Below are 14810 nucleotides of genomic sequence, written 5' to 3'. Positions count from 1 at the left end.
AGGAGTTTAACATGCGAGACTCAGACACCACACCAAGAGCATTCATAGCAGAATCTATATTCAACATAGTAGAGATAGAAGAGATAGAAAAACATGCTATCAGACAAAAAGTATCGGCAATGCTGGTCACACATAAATCAATGCAATACACTCAGGCCAATGGAGAGATGCACCATAAAAGCCATGAAACAAGATCAGGGCATTATTTTACCAGCAGATAAAGGGTGCTCAATAGTGGTGATGAACTGCAAAGATTATTAAAAGAGCATTCACCGTGCTCAGTGATTCCTTAGCATGTACACCAGCAAAGACATCAGAGATGAGAACAGTGGTCACACAATTGAAGGCTTATCCCAGCCAACTTAAATTTAAACAAAACAACTATATAATGGAAAAGGAATGGTGGGAAATGAAAGGAACAGATGCCGCCCCAGAGAGATTTTATGGACTCTCCAAGATACACAAAATAGGAGTTTCACTCAGATCTATTGCACTACGGGATTCTCCTATTTACAACCTGACTAAATGGCGGGCACAGTGCTTAAGCTTCTTGACTCCACCCTTGAATGACATTGTCACATCATCCATACAATTTTTGACACAACTACAAGGTTTAAATGTAGCTATTGACAAGATCGTGGTCTCTTTTGACATAGTGTCCCTATTTACATCCACCCTCCCTACCTAGCAGATCAGGAAACAAATCATGGAACTACTCCAGTACTGTCAACATACTTTCTTCATGTTCAAAAGAAAAATATCTGAGCAAATAAAAAGGACATTGCAGGAGTCATTGCAGAAACAGCCCTGTGCAAATTAGAACACAGTGCATTTCAAAACCTAAATTTTGGTGCTGTTACCTGGACGTCATGTTTGACATCATCAAAAGAAATAAGTTGAAAGATTTTCATACCCTACTGAATTATGGTAGCCAGATGATAGTTGATAGGTTTTTTAGAGTTCAGAGACAGCAGGCACAAATGTCCAAAATGATTTTACTGAATAAATATTAAGATAGTGTAAGATATAAGGAAAATGATATACCAATATATATTCCTTCAGCTTGCAAGGTACCATAATGAAATGGCAGCAGACAACTCCCTTTAGGACAGTATTTAGATCTATGCTAGAGTTTAAAACATAAGGGACTTTTGTCATCCTTTTATACTTTTCTTAACAGAAAGTTGAAATGGTCTGGAGATTTGCTCAGTAAAACATTTTACTTACTCCTTAACAGATAGGGAACATAAATAATTACATCTGGAGATGGCTTGGTAACTTCTTTGTAATTTAGATAGTTGACCAACTTCCAGAGATATTTTTTAATAAAATGGGATCCTAGCAGACAACATCTAATAAAGACCTGACATATCTGTTAATATCTTAGGAACCGAAATAATTGTCCTTCTGACAAAGATAAGTGTGCATGAGATTATTTCTAATATACCACTATTTTCTCTGCTTCTTACATATCAGGTTAGAGAACTCATGTTGTCTTCTTTATCAATTGTTACAAGTAACAATATAGATAAAAACCTCAAAGGTAAGAGTACAACACAATTAAGGTATCTGTGCATGTAGAAGAATTTACAATACAAACTTACTAGGTTATACACAATTTTCAATAGCATGTCAGAATATTTATCTTATATGTATGGAATAAAATGTAGATCATACCATCAGCTTTTTGCTCATGCAAACTTTTGAATGCATTAGCCAAAAATGTATTCATATATGAGGCTTTGCACATTTTTGTATTTTTTACATTTTTTACGAAAATATTGCTTCAGAAGTTTAAGAGGATCCTATAATGTTGCTGAAGCATGCTATACTGGTATCTCCAATTTTGCTAGAAGTTGAATTAGAAAATATTTTGTTCTTGCTAGTAACAGAAAACATGACCTGACTAGCCTGGAGAACATGTACTCATCAGCTAAGTTTTCCCTCAATATTTACAGATTTTCATCTTTTCCATTCTTTTTTCTCCACATTTTTTCCCTTTTATCCATTTATGGCAAATCGGTGGATTTCCTGCCATGATAGCAAAGCAGACATAATTCATTACCTGGAAATTCTGGAGGATAAGATAGAAGTTACAGACAGAAGGTTGGAAAGAGAGCTAAATAATATGGCTGTATTGGAATTGGAAAAGAAGGAATTTTATTTGAGATTTAGAGTAATCCCAGAGGATTCTGATGAAAATATTAAATGAAGGTTTATTAAAGTCTTAGCATTTTTTAATAGACAAGGAAGATACAGGGGTAAAAAATAAGTATATAGAATAAATACAAGATTTGTGAGAATAAGAAACGTTGAAAGAAGAGTTTTGTGCATTTTGTCAGTAAGACACATGAGGTTTTACAGCAGCATTTTATACAAGACCAGGGATACAGATGTAATTGTTCTTAAAGGAAGTCTTATTAGATAGAATCTTGCATAAGAGAAAAAAGTATTCTTTTTTGACTGAGAGATTAAAACAGAAAAGGATTCCGTTTCGTTGGGACAAATTGGAAGCTTTGATTTTTACTTTTAAACAGCACAAGTTTTGACTGACTTCTATCCAGAAAGTGAGGTGATTCCTAGGAAAATTAAAGAAGAATTGGAGGATATTCGAACAGAAATTGTCTGATGGTAAAGATAAAGGAATCCCTGCATATTTTACTATGCTAATCTTTGCCAACTATAGGGCAGTATTCATCTCTATTTTAAGGGCCATTGCACAGCTTCAAGTTGTGTACCAGTTGTGACCATTCTTGGAAGAGGAAATGTCATGCTCAGTCACCTGCCACATGGATTGCTGTAACATGTTGCTGCCCTTGAAAAATCTGGAAGCATCAGCTGGTACAAAATATGGCAGCACAGAGAGTTACAAGCATACCAGTGGTGGTATGCTACCAGTTCAGCCCAGTTCTGCCGAGCCGGTAGTGGCGATGAGCAGTGGAGACTGACCGGTTCTCTCCGCCATTCTGCTGTTGGGCCCACCCTCTGCCCGGGCTCCCATACTCACATTTATCTTCTGCTTTTGAAGCGCAGCTGCTTTGCGTGGCACAGAAGAGTGCCACATAGCAGCTGCTGAAGCGACCGAGAGAGTGCAGGCTTACAGGGAGTGAGTTGGAACGCCTCTGCGCCTGTGCAAATGCCTCTGCACCTGTGCAAAGTGCATGTTTGGCACACGCATGCACACAAAGTGTGTGCATGCGCACAAAGCCACGCCCACTGAAGCGGTGGTAAAAGTTTTTGAATCCCACCACCGAAGCACACTTAGATCAGCAGACATCATAGGTAGTCTTTGATTACAACTCCTCATTTAGTGACCATTCGAAGTTACAATGGCACTGAAAAATATGGCTTCTGGCCATTTTTCCCACTTACAACCATGTTATCTGATCAAAATTCAAATACTTGGCAACTAACTCATACTTATGAGTTTCAATGTCCTAGGATCATTTGCAACCTTCTAACAAGCGAAGTCAATGTGCAAGCCAGATTCATTTAATAACTGTTACTAACTTTACAACTGAAATGATTCATTTAACTGTGACAAGAGATCATAAATTGGAGCAAAATTCACTTAACAACTGTCTTGCTCAGCAACATAAATTTTTGGCTCAATTGTTGTTGTTAGTCGAAGTCTACCTGTACATCTCTGCTCCATGAGCTGTATTGATCATCAGTATGCTTCCAGGTTCAATTCAAGATTGTGGTAATGAATTATAAAGCCCTATATGGCATTATATTGGGTTATTTGGGGGACTGGTTCTTTCCAATCACTTCTAACCATCCCATTAGGTCCAGTATGTGTCAAGGTCCAAGTAATATATCCCCAAAATAAAAAAATAAAATAAAATTTTCTTCAAAGTTTATTTATTAGGAACATATCCAATTGGCAAAGTCTTGGTGCAATTCCAATTCTGGCCATACTTCGGAATTGCACTTAGTAAAGAGCAAAAGTTTGAAACTTCCCCCCCATAGTCTCATTCTCCAATCAGTTCTCAGTCCATCAGTCCGATGATTCCAATCTCCACCTTCTGTCAGCTGCAGGCACCTTCTCAGTTCCCACCAGAAGGAATGCCAACTAGCCATAACATCCCCCCTTATCTCTACAACCCCCCCCTTCCAGTTGCTAGAATGTGGCAAATTTGAAGCACCGTTAAATTCCTTTGCAGAAAACCTAAAGAAAGCTAAGAAAAGAATAGACAAAACCTACAATAAAATAAAATATGGCTACACATATGTCAGCTTCAGGATCGACAGTGTGAAGTGCGTGTTGCATGTTGTCATCTGATTGGACCCAGGAGAAGAATCTTTTCTGTTATAGTGCTCACCCCTTGGATGATCTTTACGCAAATTGGTCAGATTGGCCCCAATGTTGCAGACCTTTCTAGAAGGCTTTCCTATCTGGTCAGTGGATCTGGGGCTGCCAATATGAAGCCTATGAATATCAAATATATTAAGATGGAAATTAAGCACACTCTTTAGATATTATGAGGTTTTTAGGTTTTTTTGTGGCTTTTGATGTTACTTTTTTGTTTTTGTACTTTTTAAAGTTTGTACACTACTTACAGTCAGACGGCCATAAAGCTATTTATCAAATAGCTAAACTTAAATAGAAAAGTATTTTGGTTAAAGTATAATAAAATAAATGGAATTTATTCTACTAAAGGTATTGAGACTGAATTAAAGTTACATTGAGTAGATATATAAATGCTTTTTTCTTAAGCTGTTTATCTTGTTCTTTTGGTATCCAGACCAAACAGAGAAAAAATTCACAACTGTCAGCTTCCATACACCAATTTAAATTTTTTAAGACTATCATAACATTATATTGATCCTACCAGGAAATAATTTTTTTAAGAGTTTCCCAGTGTTGTTGGCATAGGACCTATTCTATCTATCTCTGTTTTACTGGTTACATGCCAATAAAAGCCACGGTGCCATTATATGTATCATCATAAAAATGACACAGGTAATTCAACTTGCATCAAATGTGTCATGACATACATTACACATTTCATGAAATTAGTGTGCTGACACAGATACCGTAAGTGCTTCCCCCCTTCCCTGTCTTTAGATGTCCTGAATTCTATATGCAGAATAGCATCAGTGGGATAGGAATGAATGCACAGAGAGTTAGGGGAGAACTATAATTTATATGGCTTTTATCTTCCTTTTATTCTCTTCAACACTTTAATATTTTTCCACCTTCATATTCCAAGCTCCCTATCAGTCTTCAGTCCCGAATACAACCTTTTAGGATTTAGGGCTCCTGTTTGTTCCCAGTTGAAAATACAGATGAGTTTCTTTAACTGATGTCTTGATTGAACTCTTTAGCATTTGACCCAATTTCTGCATCAACAACACCGGAGCTGCAAGTGTGCAAGATAATTTATTGCTACAAAAGGGAAATTCTTGATTTTAAAGACACTGTTTCATTCTGATAAACCCCTTGAATTATGTAATTTAAAAAAAACTACACACCACTATTTGACAAATTAATCCAGTCCTATTTTATATGAATCCATGCTCCTAATCACAATGCAGCTATCACACAAGAGTATAACATTCATTTTCCTAACCTGACTAGCAGTATGAGTTAAGGATAGACACTGAAAAGTGGTATTACTTGGATCCTGCCCTCTGAATGATAATTTCATTACATGTTTCGTAAAAATATACAGTTCTGAAGGTGTGAAAGAACACATGGATGTTTATCCATTTCCATAATACGCAGGTGAAAAGTTGTAGCAAGAAAAAGAAAAATAGAATAAAACTACCTTGGACCAGTTAATACCAGGATCTGCCAGCCTTTGAAACTGACTATTGTTCAGTCAATGATGTTCATTTTTAAAAATACTCTAACGTGCTGGCATTGTGATATTGATAGGAACATCTGTGTAAGACATCACTAAAAGGGCAGATAAAATGCACTAAAAGTGCATTTAACATTAATGAAAAGAAATTGACCCACTTCTGGTTGGGATTAAAGGAAAAATTAAAGTGAAACCAATGTGCTCTGAAAGAACGGACATGAAAAAAATAGCATAGCAGAAAAAATAGATGCGGTTATATACACTGGTGTAATGTAATATATTAGTGTTTTATACTAGAATATATTTATATTAAATCATTTTCATATCTCTGGCTTTAACTGTACATTCCAATTACATTACATGTAATGAAGCTATAGTTTCATAGTACTAATAGATGATTACATAATGCCCATATTTTGTAAGAGTTCATATGGCTTAGCAAGCATGAGACTGCTATTGCTTCCTAAGACATCAGAATAAGCTTTATTGGTGACAATTGCAGGCAATAGTTCCTCCACCTGGTGCCTTTGATATGTATTGCCTTAAGCTCTCAGCATCTCCAAGCAACGTGCTACTAGTATTGATAGTTTATCACATCTAGAGACCATGGAAGAAGACTGTGGTAAATACTTGTTTATTTGGCCTTATGTCCTGTTGAACCTTTCTGTTTCTATTAAGGCTGTAAAGACAAACTTAAATTGATTTAAAATAGTTTGACTTGTGGTTGTGCTTGTTTTCCTGATGTACTTTTCTAGGATAGGACCACATTCCTCCATTGCTGATCTTTGTGTAAGGTTACAGCAAAGGCCATAGTATAAACACAGTTGGGTGTTGAAATAAAAAACAGAAAGACTGTAGTAAAAATAACTATAGCTTGGTGACATTGTAAAAACATTGACAATGTAAATTTTTGTGGCCCAGTAGTAAAATACTACCATCTGGAGAGCATTATTTCTTCATACTTGGCACATGTAAAACATCTGGCTCTCTCAGTATTTTCCTGGCTTTCCTCCTCTTCATCATAGGAATGACAAAAAACTTGATAAAAATTGTGAGATGTGCCATGTAAGAAACTACTAATACTGGGACAATCAAAGTAAAAGTAGTTGTTCTGGTTAGCAACCTCAATGTTGTCTTCATTTGTCAAGTTGATATATAATTGGTTCTGGGAATTTTCCAATGAAGAAAGGCTTTATTTATTGTATCTGCAGATTGAAAATGAGCTCAATCTTTTATTAGGCACAAAATGAATAGTAGTTGTTTAACTAATGTTTCAATTAATTTGTGAAATCATTCCTATAAGCTAGTAAGCATGATTTTATAAGCCTGACTCTTGCTTGCTTTAGTGTAAAATTATTTATTCATTTATTGGTTACTTATTTATGCTTATATCTTGCTCTATTTCCAAAGTTTCAAATGGCATTGAAAGTCTGACATCATTAGATGTTGAGTAATTTTTAAAAATCTATCTCATAAATACACATTAACATATTGTCTAAGCAAATGATGGCTGCCACCCTCTTATCCCCCATTTAATTCTAACAATGAAAGACCTTGATTCTGTTGTGTGTTGTTCCCCAGATTTAAAATATAATTGCATTTTATTCTTTTCTCATTCGCATCCATGTCAGTTCCAAGCAAATTTAATGAGAAAGCTTATAAATCAGACTTGTTTCCAGGATGATTTGTCTACCTTGTAAAGGTGACATGGAGCCTCAAATGATGGATACTGCCAGATTTTGATTAAAATGTCAGAAGTCCTGTAAGGAGGTCAACATGTGGAACTGAATAATGCATCCTTAACAGTATTAATGCTGAAGATATTTTTCAGGAAAATGAATGTTCATAAGGCATAGTTTCTAATATTATGCATTATGCAATAAACAGAACAGTTTTGTTTTGTTTTTGTAATGAGGAGGTTACAAAAGCTTAAGACCGTGGCTGCTGTAAGGCACTGGTTATCTCATTCAAACAGATATGAAATGTGAGGTGCCAGTGGTATGATCATCAGCTGTTTTCTATTTTATGAATAAATTGCTTAGAAGGAGTCATTTGCCCACCAGATGTGACCTAGATTTAGATTTCCAAAGGCAAAAAGTCTATTGTGTAAAAACAAAACAATTGCTGGTAAAATGCATGCTAAATTAGCTTATCTCACATTTTCAGGTGTTTAAGTGAATATGTTAAGGAATTAGTGCTTCATTTGTTTAAAAAATTGCAAAATACATTTCAGCAAATTAAATTTGAATAAAAACTTACAGTAGTTATTCTTTCAATAATTACAATAAAGTAGCAAAGCAAACTGGGAAGGCACACCTCTAATATGAAATATAACAAATTGCTTTGTGAAAACAGGGCAGTAAGCTGTTGGCACTAAAATTTGTTTTGGCATTAGGAGTAATTACATTTTCTATAAACAACAGCAGGCCCTAGAAATAAAAGTTTTATGTCTGCCAGCCATGATAACTTTTCTTCCTATGATAACAAACTAATAGGCAAAGCATTCAATGTCTTATTTGTCCTATTTTCTTTTCTCTTTTGAAATATTGATTTTAGGTGCTGCCACTAGGAAACCTGATCCTGAACAAGAGAAGCAAACAGATCATACTGTTAAAATTGCTGGCATCATTGCAGGAATCTTGCTGTTTGTCATTATATTCCTTGGAGTTGTATTAGTTATGAAGAAAAGGTGAGTAGTTAATGCAGTCTGTTTTGCTTAATTATTGTATTTTATTTTGCCCAGTAAACATTTCCTTGGCCTATAATATGTCTGGTGTGTGTGTGTGTGTGTGTGTGTGTGTGTGTGAGCATACAAATATAAATCTCTTGTATATTTTTAAATAAAACTTACCCAAACTTTTTGGCCAACCTCTTTTATGGATGATTTTAAAGAATTCTATTTTTTACACCTAAAGTTTGAAAGTGTTGAATGAAATTTTGATAACTGACATTTTTCTTTGATAGTATTGTAAGAAAATTAATGTTAGAATGCTTGTTTTGAAATAATCCAACTTTAATAAATGTATCAGAATATGCCATATAATCAGCCCTAATGACATTACAATGTTTATCAGTATCTCTGCTGAAACCTGAAGGTAAGGCGAATATTTAATTTCATATAGAAATCTTGCAAAATTGCTTGCTAAAATGGGCAGTAGGTTTCACAAGCAATTATAGAAAATAAGCAAAATATTTGGTTTAATTTTACAACTTGCAGAGAAATCCAATGAAAGACATAAAATAGTTCAGATGGACAATTCCTTCAACATACAAAGAAAATCTTTAAATTCAATCCAAGTAAAGGACAGGTGTGAATTTGCTGTTTGATTTTCCTTCAAAATTCATATTTTTCTATCCACAGGGGAAAAATAAGATTGCATAATATTAATTCCACAGATAACTTGAGGTAGATTTAGCAAGTATTGTAAGGACAAAAAATCCTGTACTCTTAATTACTAATTAATATGACTAGCATTTTGAAAATATCAGGCTTTGGTACTTTTGAATAATATCAATAGTTAATATAAAGATATAGTTTAAAGGCACTATTTAAAAAGACATTATTTAAGGCAACGTAAAAAATGAATGTTATATACTTCATTAGGTGAACTTTGAAAGCAGTATCTTTATAGTAATTTAGAGTATGCGTAGGTTTTTTATTATTACTACAAGTTTTTTAAAAAAGACAAAGATACAAAAAAAACTTACTAAAAATACCAAAACAATTATACAAAATAAAATAAAATATAGGAACATAATTATAAAAAGAAACGATAGAAAAAAAGGAAAAAATATGAAAAATCTAAATTTGTCATCTACATATGAAGTATTAAAGAATATAGAACCATCTCAAATTAGGGGGGAAAAAATTGTTGTCAAATGTCATGAAATCTATGAAATATATTGTATTATTTTTATGGAAATTATATTTAGGTATTAATTAGTAAAATACTTGATGGATGGGATTTATACATTGAAAAAGATTTCAGTGGTTTCCTTTAGAATGTTCCTAAATATATATTATTTAAACAGTATAGATTTTGGAGAGTTCAAGCCATGATCTTTCATGTAGATGTATATTAGATCACTCCATTTAAGTAACAAGAGGGGACTTATAAAGAAACTGAAAATAAAGTAATGACAGAACTAGGTGACCATCTGTAAGAAGACCTCAGGTATTATATTTAGATCTTGGGTAAGTTTTGCATCTTCATTCATATAAATAAATAGAAATAGTTTTTACATAGTTTGATTCCTTTGAAGAAATAAACATAACCATCATGAAATGGCCATTTAGACTATGCTGTAAGAAGGAAAAATCTAAATTACGTATTTAGACCAAGGACTTTTTATTGTGTTTATTTTGATACAACATAGCTTCTCCAGAGTAATAATTTATCCATTTCCAGAAAATATGTTGAACTAATTGGTCAACCTAAAGAAATAATGAAATTGATTTAAGGTTCTTCTCCCAAATGGCAGAACATACATAGTTTTATGAAATACAAGCCAGAATTGCATATGAAATATTTCTGAAGGATTACAAAACTGAAGCATGCAAGTATGGTTCACATAAAAAGGAAGCTGAAAATATATTGGATATATCATTGGTCCTCATTTAGACCTGGTTCTTAGCAAATACTATGTATCCCCCTGCCTTTTCATTTCTTTATATTATACAAATAATATGTAGGTAGATTTTTGACTTATATATTTTTTATTTTTCATTTCTGATCCTTTTTTATGTAATTTTTACCTTTATGTATTGGAAGTATCCTGTGAGTATTATTGATAGATGGGTTGTTAGGGTTGTTGTTATTATTATCATTATCATCATCATCATTATTATATTTCTGTAGGTTTTCTGGTTGGTGTGTCAACATAATTACATATATTGTTTAGAAATATATGATAATTCTATAATAATTCTAGTAAGTATTTGGGTGGCAGATGGATTATGAATACGTTTATGGGACATCAAACTCAATTTGATCTATTTTAATAGTTTAAAAAAGGATTGAACCATAACATAAAATAATAGTGGTAGTGAAGCAATATTTCTATGATTGTTTAGCTTCCTTTTCACATCACAGATGAATGTCACCATTAGATAAAATAATTATTATTTTATTTGTTGTAGCTATGGGATATCAGTACCTGTTGCTTAATCAAAACAATAAAAAGATATAACTTTAAAGTATAAAAGGATTCTATTACTAGATTGTTGATAGTAGCAGAGCTGACCCACACTAAACAAAAGAGTTGATAACAGAATTAGAACTTCGAAATATATTTAACATGAAACCACTGGGTCAGATCCTCCAGCGCCATGGGGCGAGTTAGCATCAATATATGGCATGGGTTCAGAGTATCTGAGGACCCCTCTTAATCTGATGAGACTAATCTGCCTAACTCATTCCAGCAGAAAGGACTCACTTCGTATTCCATAGGTCAAAGACAGGCGCATGCTACATTGGGGATGGCCAATGGAATACAGAAGATTTTTAGCTCCTAGCTACCCATCATCTTGGTTTTTATTTTTTATTCCAATTTTAATTCTTTTAGCACTTTTTAATTTTTTATTATATTGGAAGCCACCCAGAATTGCTGTATTAGTGTGATGGATGGCATAGTAAGCTAGCATCTATTTACTAAATTCCTTTTGTTGCCAACTTTCACATTTCTTAGCTGCTTATAAACTACATAAAAACAGTAATATTAAGTAGAAAATCAGCTTATGTTTATTATAAAGCTTATTTTTGTCAACAGCCATGAAACTATTGTTTACTTTTAATAGTCGTAAAAGCTCCTTACGATGTTATTTTAGTATAGTAAGAGCCACTGAGATGTATGGCTGTCCTGTGTAATATAGCAACATCACATAAAAGCACTACATAAAAGGTGCTTTCAGTAGAACTTTTTCTTACAATTATCTAGAGCTACCATAGTATAAGAACCTGAGGAACAGGCTTTTCTCATGTCATCTGTCGATTTATTCTTCTAGATAAGTGGGTAAACTTTGCTGGTATGAGATAAAATAGAAAAGTGAACACATGTTCAATTAGTTGTAAAGTCATGTTTTATTTTTCCCCATTGATTTATGTAGAAGCTACAAGAAGCTTTTTTGTGTTTTAAATTTTGTTTTAGTCTGTCCTGATACTTCAAGGATTCAGTTTCATTGTGTGGCCTCTGGTTCTAGTAGTTTGGGAAATGAAAAATAGCTTGAGCTTGTTGACTTAATTCCACCATGAATAATTTTGCACACCTCAGTTTCTCTTATTTGCTGCCTTTCTAGACAAAAACCTCAAATGTCACAACTTTTCTTCATAGGAAGCTGTTCCAGTCCCCTGATCATACAGTATTTTGATTTATGTATTCATAAAAATATTGATGTATATGTTGATAAATATTAGCATCTCTATTTTTAATATTGTTCCTTGTTATCCTTATTATCATGTTGGCCTTTTTTTACAACAGATGAGCACTGTATTGAAACTTCCATTGAACTGTCTATGATCATTTCAAGCTCTCTTTCTTCATCAGTCAGTGAGTTCTCATCCCATTAAGTTTTATGTTTTATGAATAGTTAGGTTTGGCCAATTCACCATAACATCCACATTTGGTTATGTTTTAATTGTTGTAATTTGATATTTAATTTTTTTTTTCTTCATGTGTGAAGGACTGATAATGTTAGAACCAAAGACTCCTATAGGTGGGTCTCCACAACTTGTGATTAGTAGTTTGTTGGAACCAGGCCATACCAGTCTTTAAGTAAAGAATATAATCACACTTAATCTGTAAATATGAACTCTTTGTCTTTTTCTAAGATGAGCCATTAAGTAAAACTCTTGGTCTTCAGACTGGTACCGGTCTGTGGCCAGTTGGGAACCTGGCCATGCAAGCAGTAGGCGAGCGCACAAAGCTCCATTTCCGCAAGCAGTAGGCACACACGAGAAACTATCTCCTCCTCACCATCACTGCCATTGCTGCCGCAGCTGGTCCACTGACCCACAAAGGTTGGGGACCACTGAAGTAGAACTAAGAGAAATGATTTGGAGACGATGTGTAAGGTTATATTAAGTTAGCACTGTAAAACATGGAAATGCTGTTTTTCTTCGCTGTACATAAATTATTTGTTGCCATGTAGCCTATAACATCTTAGAAACCTCCAACTTCTTTAGAAAAAGTTTGTGTTCCACTCGATTATACGCCACCTGCTTCAAACAGTTCATCTGACGTGAACAGTGGAGTTTCACTTTTTTTTTTTAAAGAAAAGTATCCCCATGATACATAGCAGGACATAGCCAAACTGAAATTTCAAATCAGCAAATACTGCAGAAAACTTTAGGCTTTCATAGATTTGTGTAGATTATGCCAACCCAACTCCATTTTTCATCTGTCTTTTGACAGGGAAAACTATTCAAATTCGTATCAAAAGCTTGTTAATACGGCATAATGCCATTTCACCAGCTGCCTCTTATCTAAACCCAAATTGGTTCATTATTGCAAATGAGAAAGGGGCAGGAAAAGGGTTTATACAAACAATACTTAAGTCTGTTTTCAGATCAGAAAACAATAAAGAAACATTTTTAACAGTAACAGAAAACAAAGTAAGAAATAGAGAAAGATGGAAAGATTGTTTTTATTCTACTACTATGGAGTTAATAGAGTAGACCTGCACAACATTTGGCTCACCAAGCAGACTTGTGTTGCCTACCAACATTTTTCAAAAAGTAGATAAATTTGCTGCTCTTTTCTCAAAAAGGCCTACTGCCAGTACTTTCAACATCTCCAAGCCTCATCACCATTATCATCTCCAGTGCTGCTTCTGCTGCTTCTTAGCCACCACACAGCTGATCGGCATGTCAGGTATTCTTTTGCAGCCTGCAATGATTTTTAATGTAACAATGGGACCATTTTGTCCCTACAAGTTTCTGGAACATTTCAAAGTTGGAGTGTTTTAGAGAGGCATAATAGGATTCTCCTGCCTGTGGCATGATGTAAGCCTTGCTAAAATTAAGTAGAGGTAGTCCTCAACTTATGATCACAGTTGAGCCCAAAATTTCTCTTGCTAAGTGAGACAGTTGTTAAGTGAGTTTTCCCCATTTCTTGCCACAGTTGTTGAGTGAATAATTGCAGTTAGTAACATGGTTGTTAAGTGAATCTGACTTCTCAATTTACTTTGCTTGACAGAAGGTTGCAAAAGGAGATCATTTGACTGCAACTCATAAATATGAGTTAGTTGCCAATTGTATGAATTTTTATCATTTGACCATGGAGATGCTACAACAGTCGTAAGTGTGAAAAATGGTCATAAGTCACTTTTTTAGTGTAGTAACTTTGAATTGTCACTAAACAAACTGTTATAAGTTGAGGACTACCTGAAGTTAAGTAATAAGAGGAACAGTATTTTCTTCTATATGTTTTAGTCTGTAGTTTGACATCTGTGAAGTATTCATCGCCATAAAAAATTCATCATTCCTTAAAATAAGGATAGAGAAGCTATGTGTTCAGTTTTCTGATATCAAGTGGTAGTATAAAACATTTCCTGAAATTGAAGCAGCTGATTTCTCAATCATTTCAGTGCAGAATAATAAATCTCAATATAATTTTGGACGAGTTCTTTATCTAAACATTTAACAATTTCTCACTAAATAATTATATTTATTGCTGAAATAATTTGTATATTATGGTAGCACCAATAATTGTACATTCCTGTTTCCATAATTAGTGTTTGAGAATGCTGTGTCTTAGAAGTCTAAAAAGAAAAGAAAAATGTAATTATCTTCAAGATGTAGGCTTTCAATATTTCTATCATGCACAGCAGCATGTACAAAGGAGTTGCTTTGTATGCAGTTCAAAAATACAATAAATATATAATAACAACTTTCGCTTTGAAAAGCATATAACATACTCCCCTTTAAATAGAATGTTAACATTTATGCATTTAACAATTACTCTATACATGGTTAAATGTTAAGGAAGTAACTTCTTGGGCAT

General features: G+C 33.9%; 1 protein-coding gene across 23 annotated transcripts in view; it reads left to right on the top strand.

The window, feature by feature from the left end:
* PTPRM (protein tyrosine phosphatase receptor type M) overlaps positions 1 to 14810 on the top strand; it is a 465145-nt gene that overhangs the window by 297528 nt on the left and 152807 nt on the right. For all 23 annotated transcript variants that reach the window (XM_087931096.1, XM_026699382.2, XM_087931092.1 and 20 more), the window contains one exon: positions 8367 to 8499. In XM_087931096.1, coding sequence (XP_087787222.1) covers positions 8367 to 8499 — 133 coding nt within the window. The remainder of the gene's footprint in view (positions 1 to 8366; positions 8500 to 14810) is intronic.

Source organism: Pseudonaja textilis, chromosome 3, assembly GCF_049901715.1.
Source record: "Pseudonaja textilis isolate UNSWEBS1 chromosome 3, rPseTex1.2, whole genome shotgun sequence".
NCBI classification, from domain to species: Eukaryota; Metazoa; Chordata; class Lepidosauria; order Squamata; family Elapidae; genus Pseudonaja; species Pseudonaja textilis.
The sequence above is the reverse complement of the archived record's forward strand: the minus strand, read 5'-3'. Positions and strand labels throughout refer to the sequence as shown.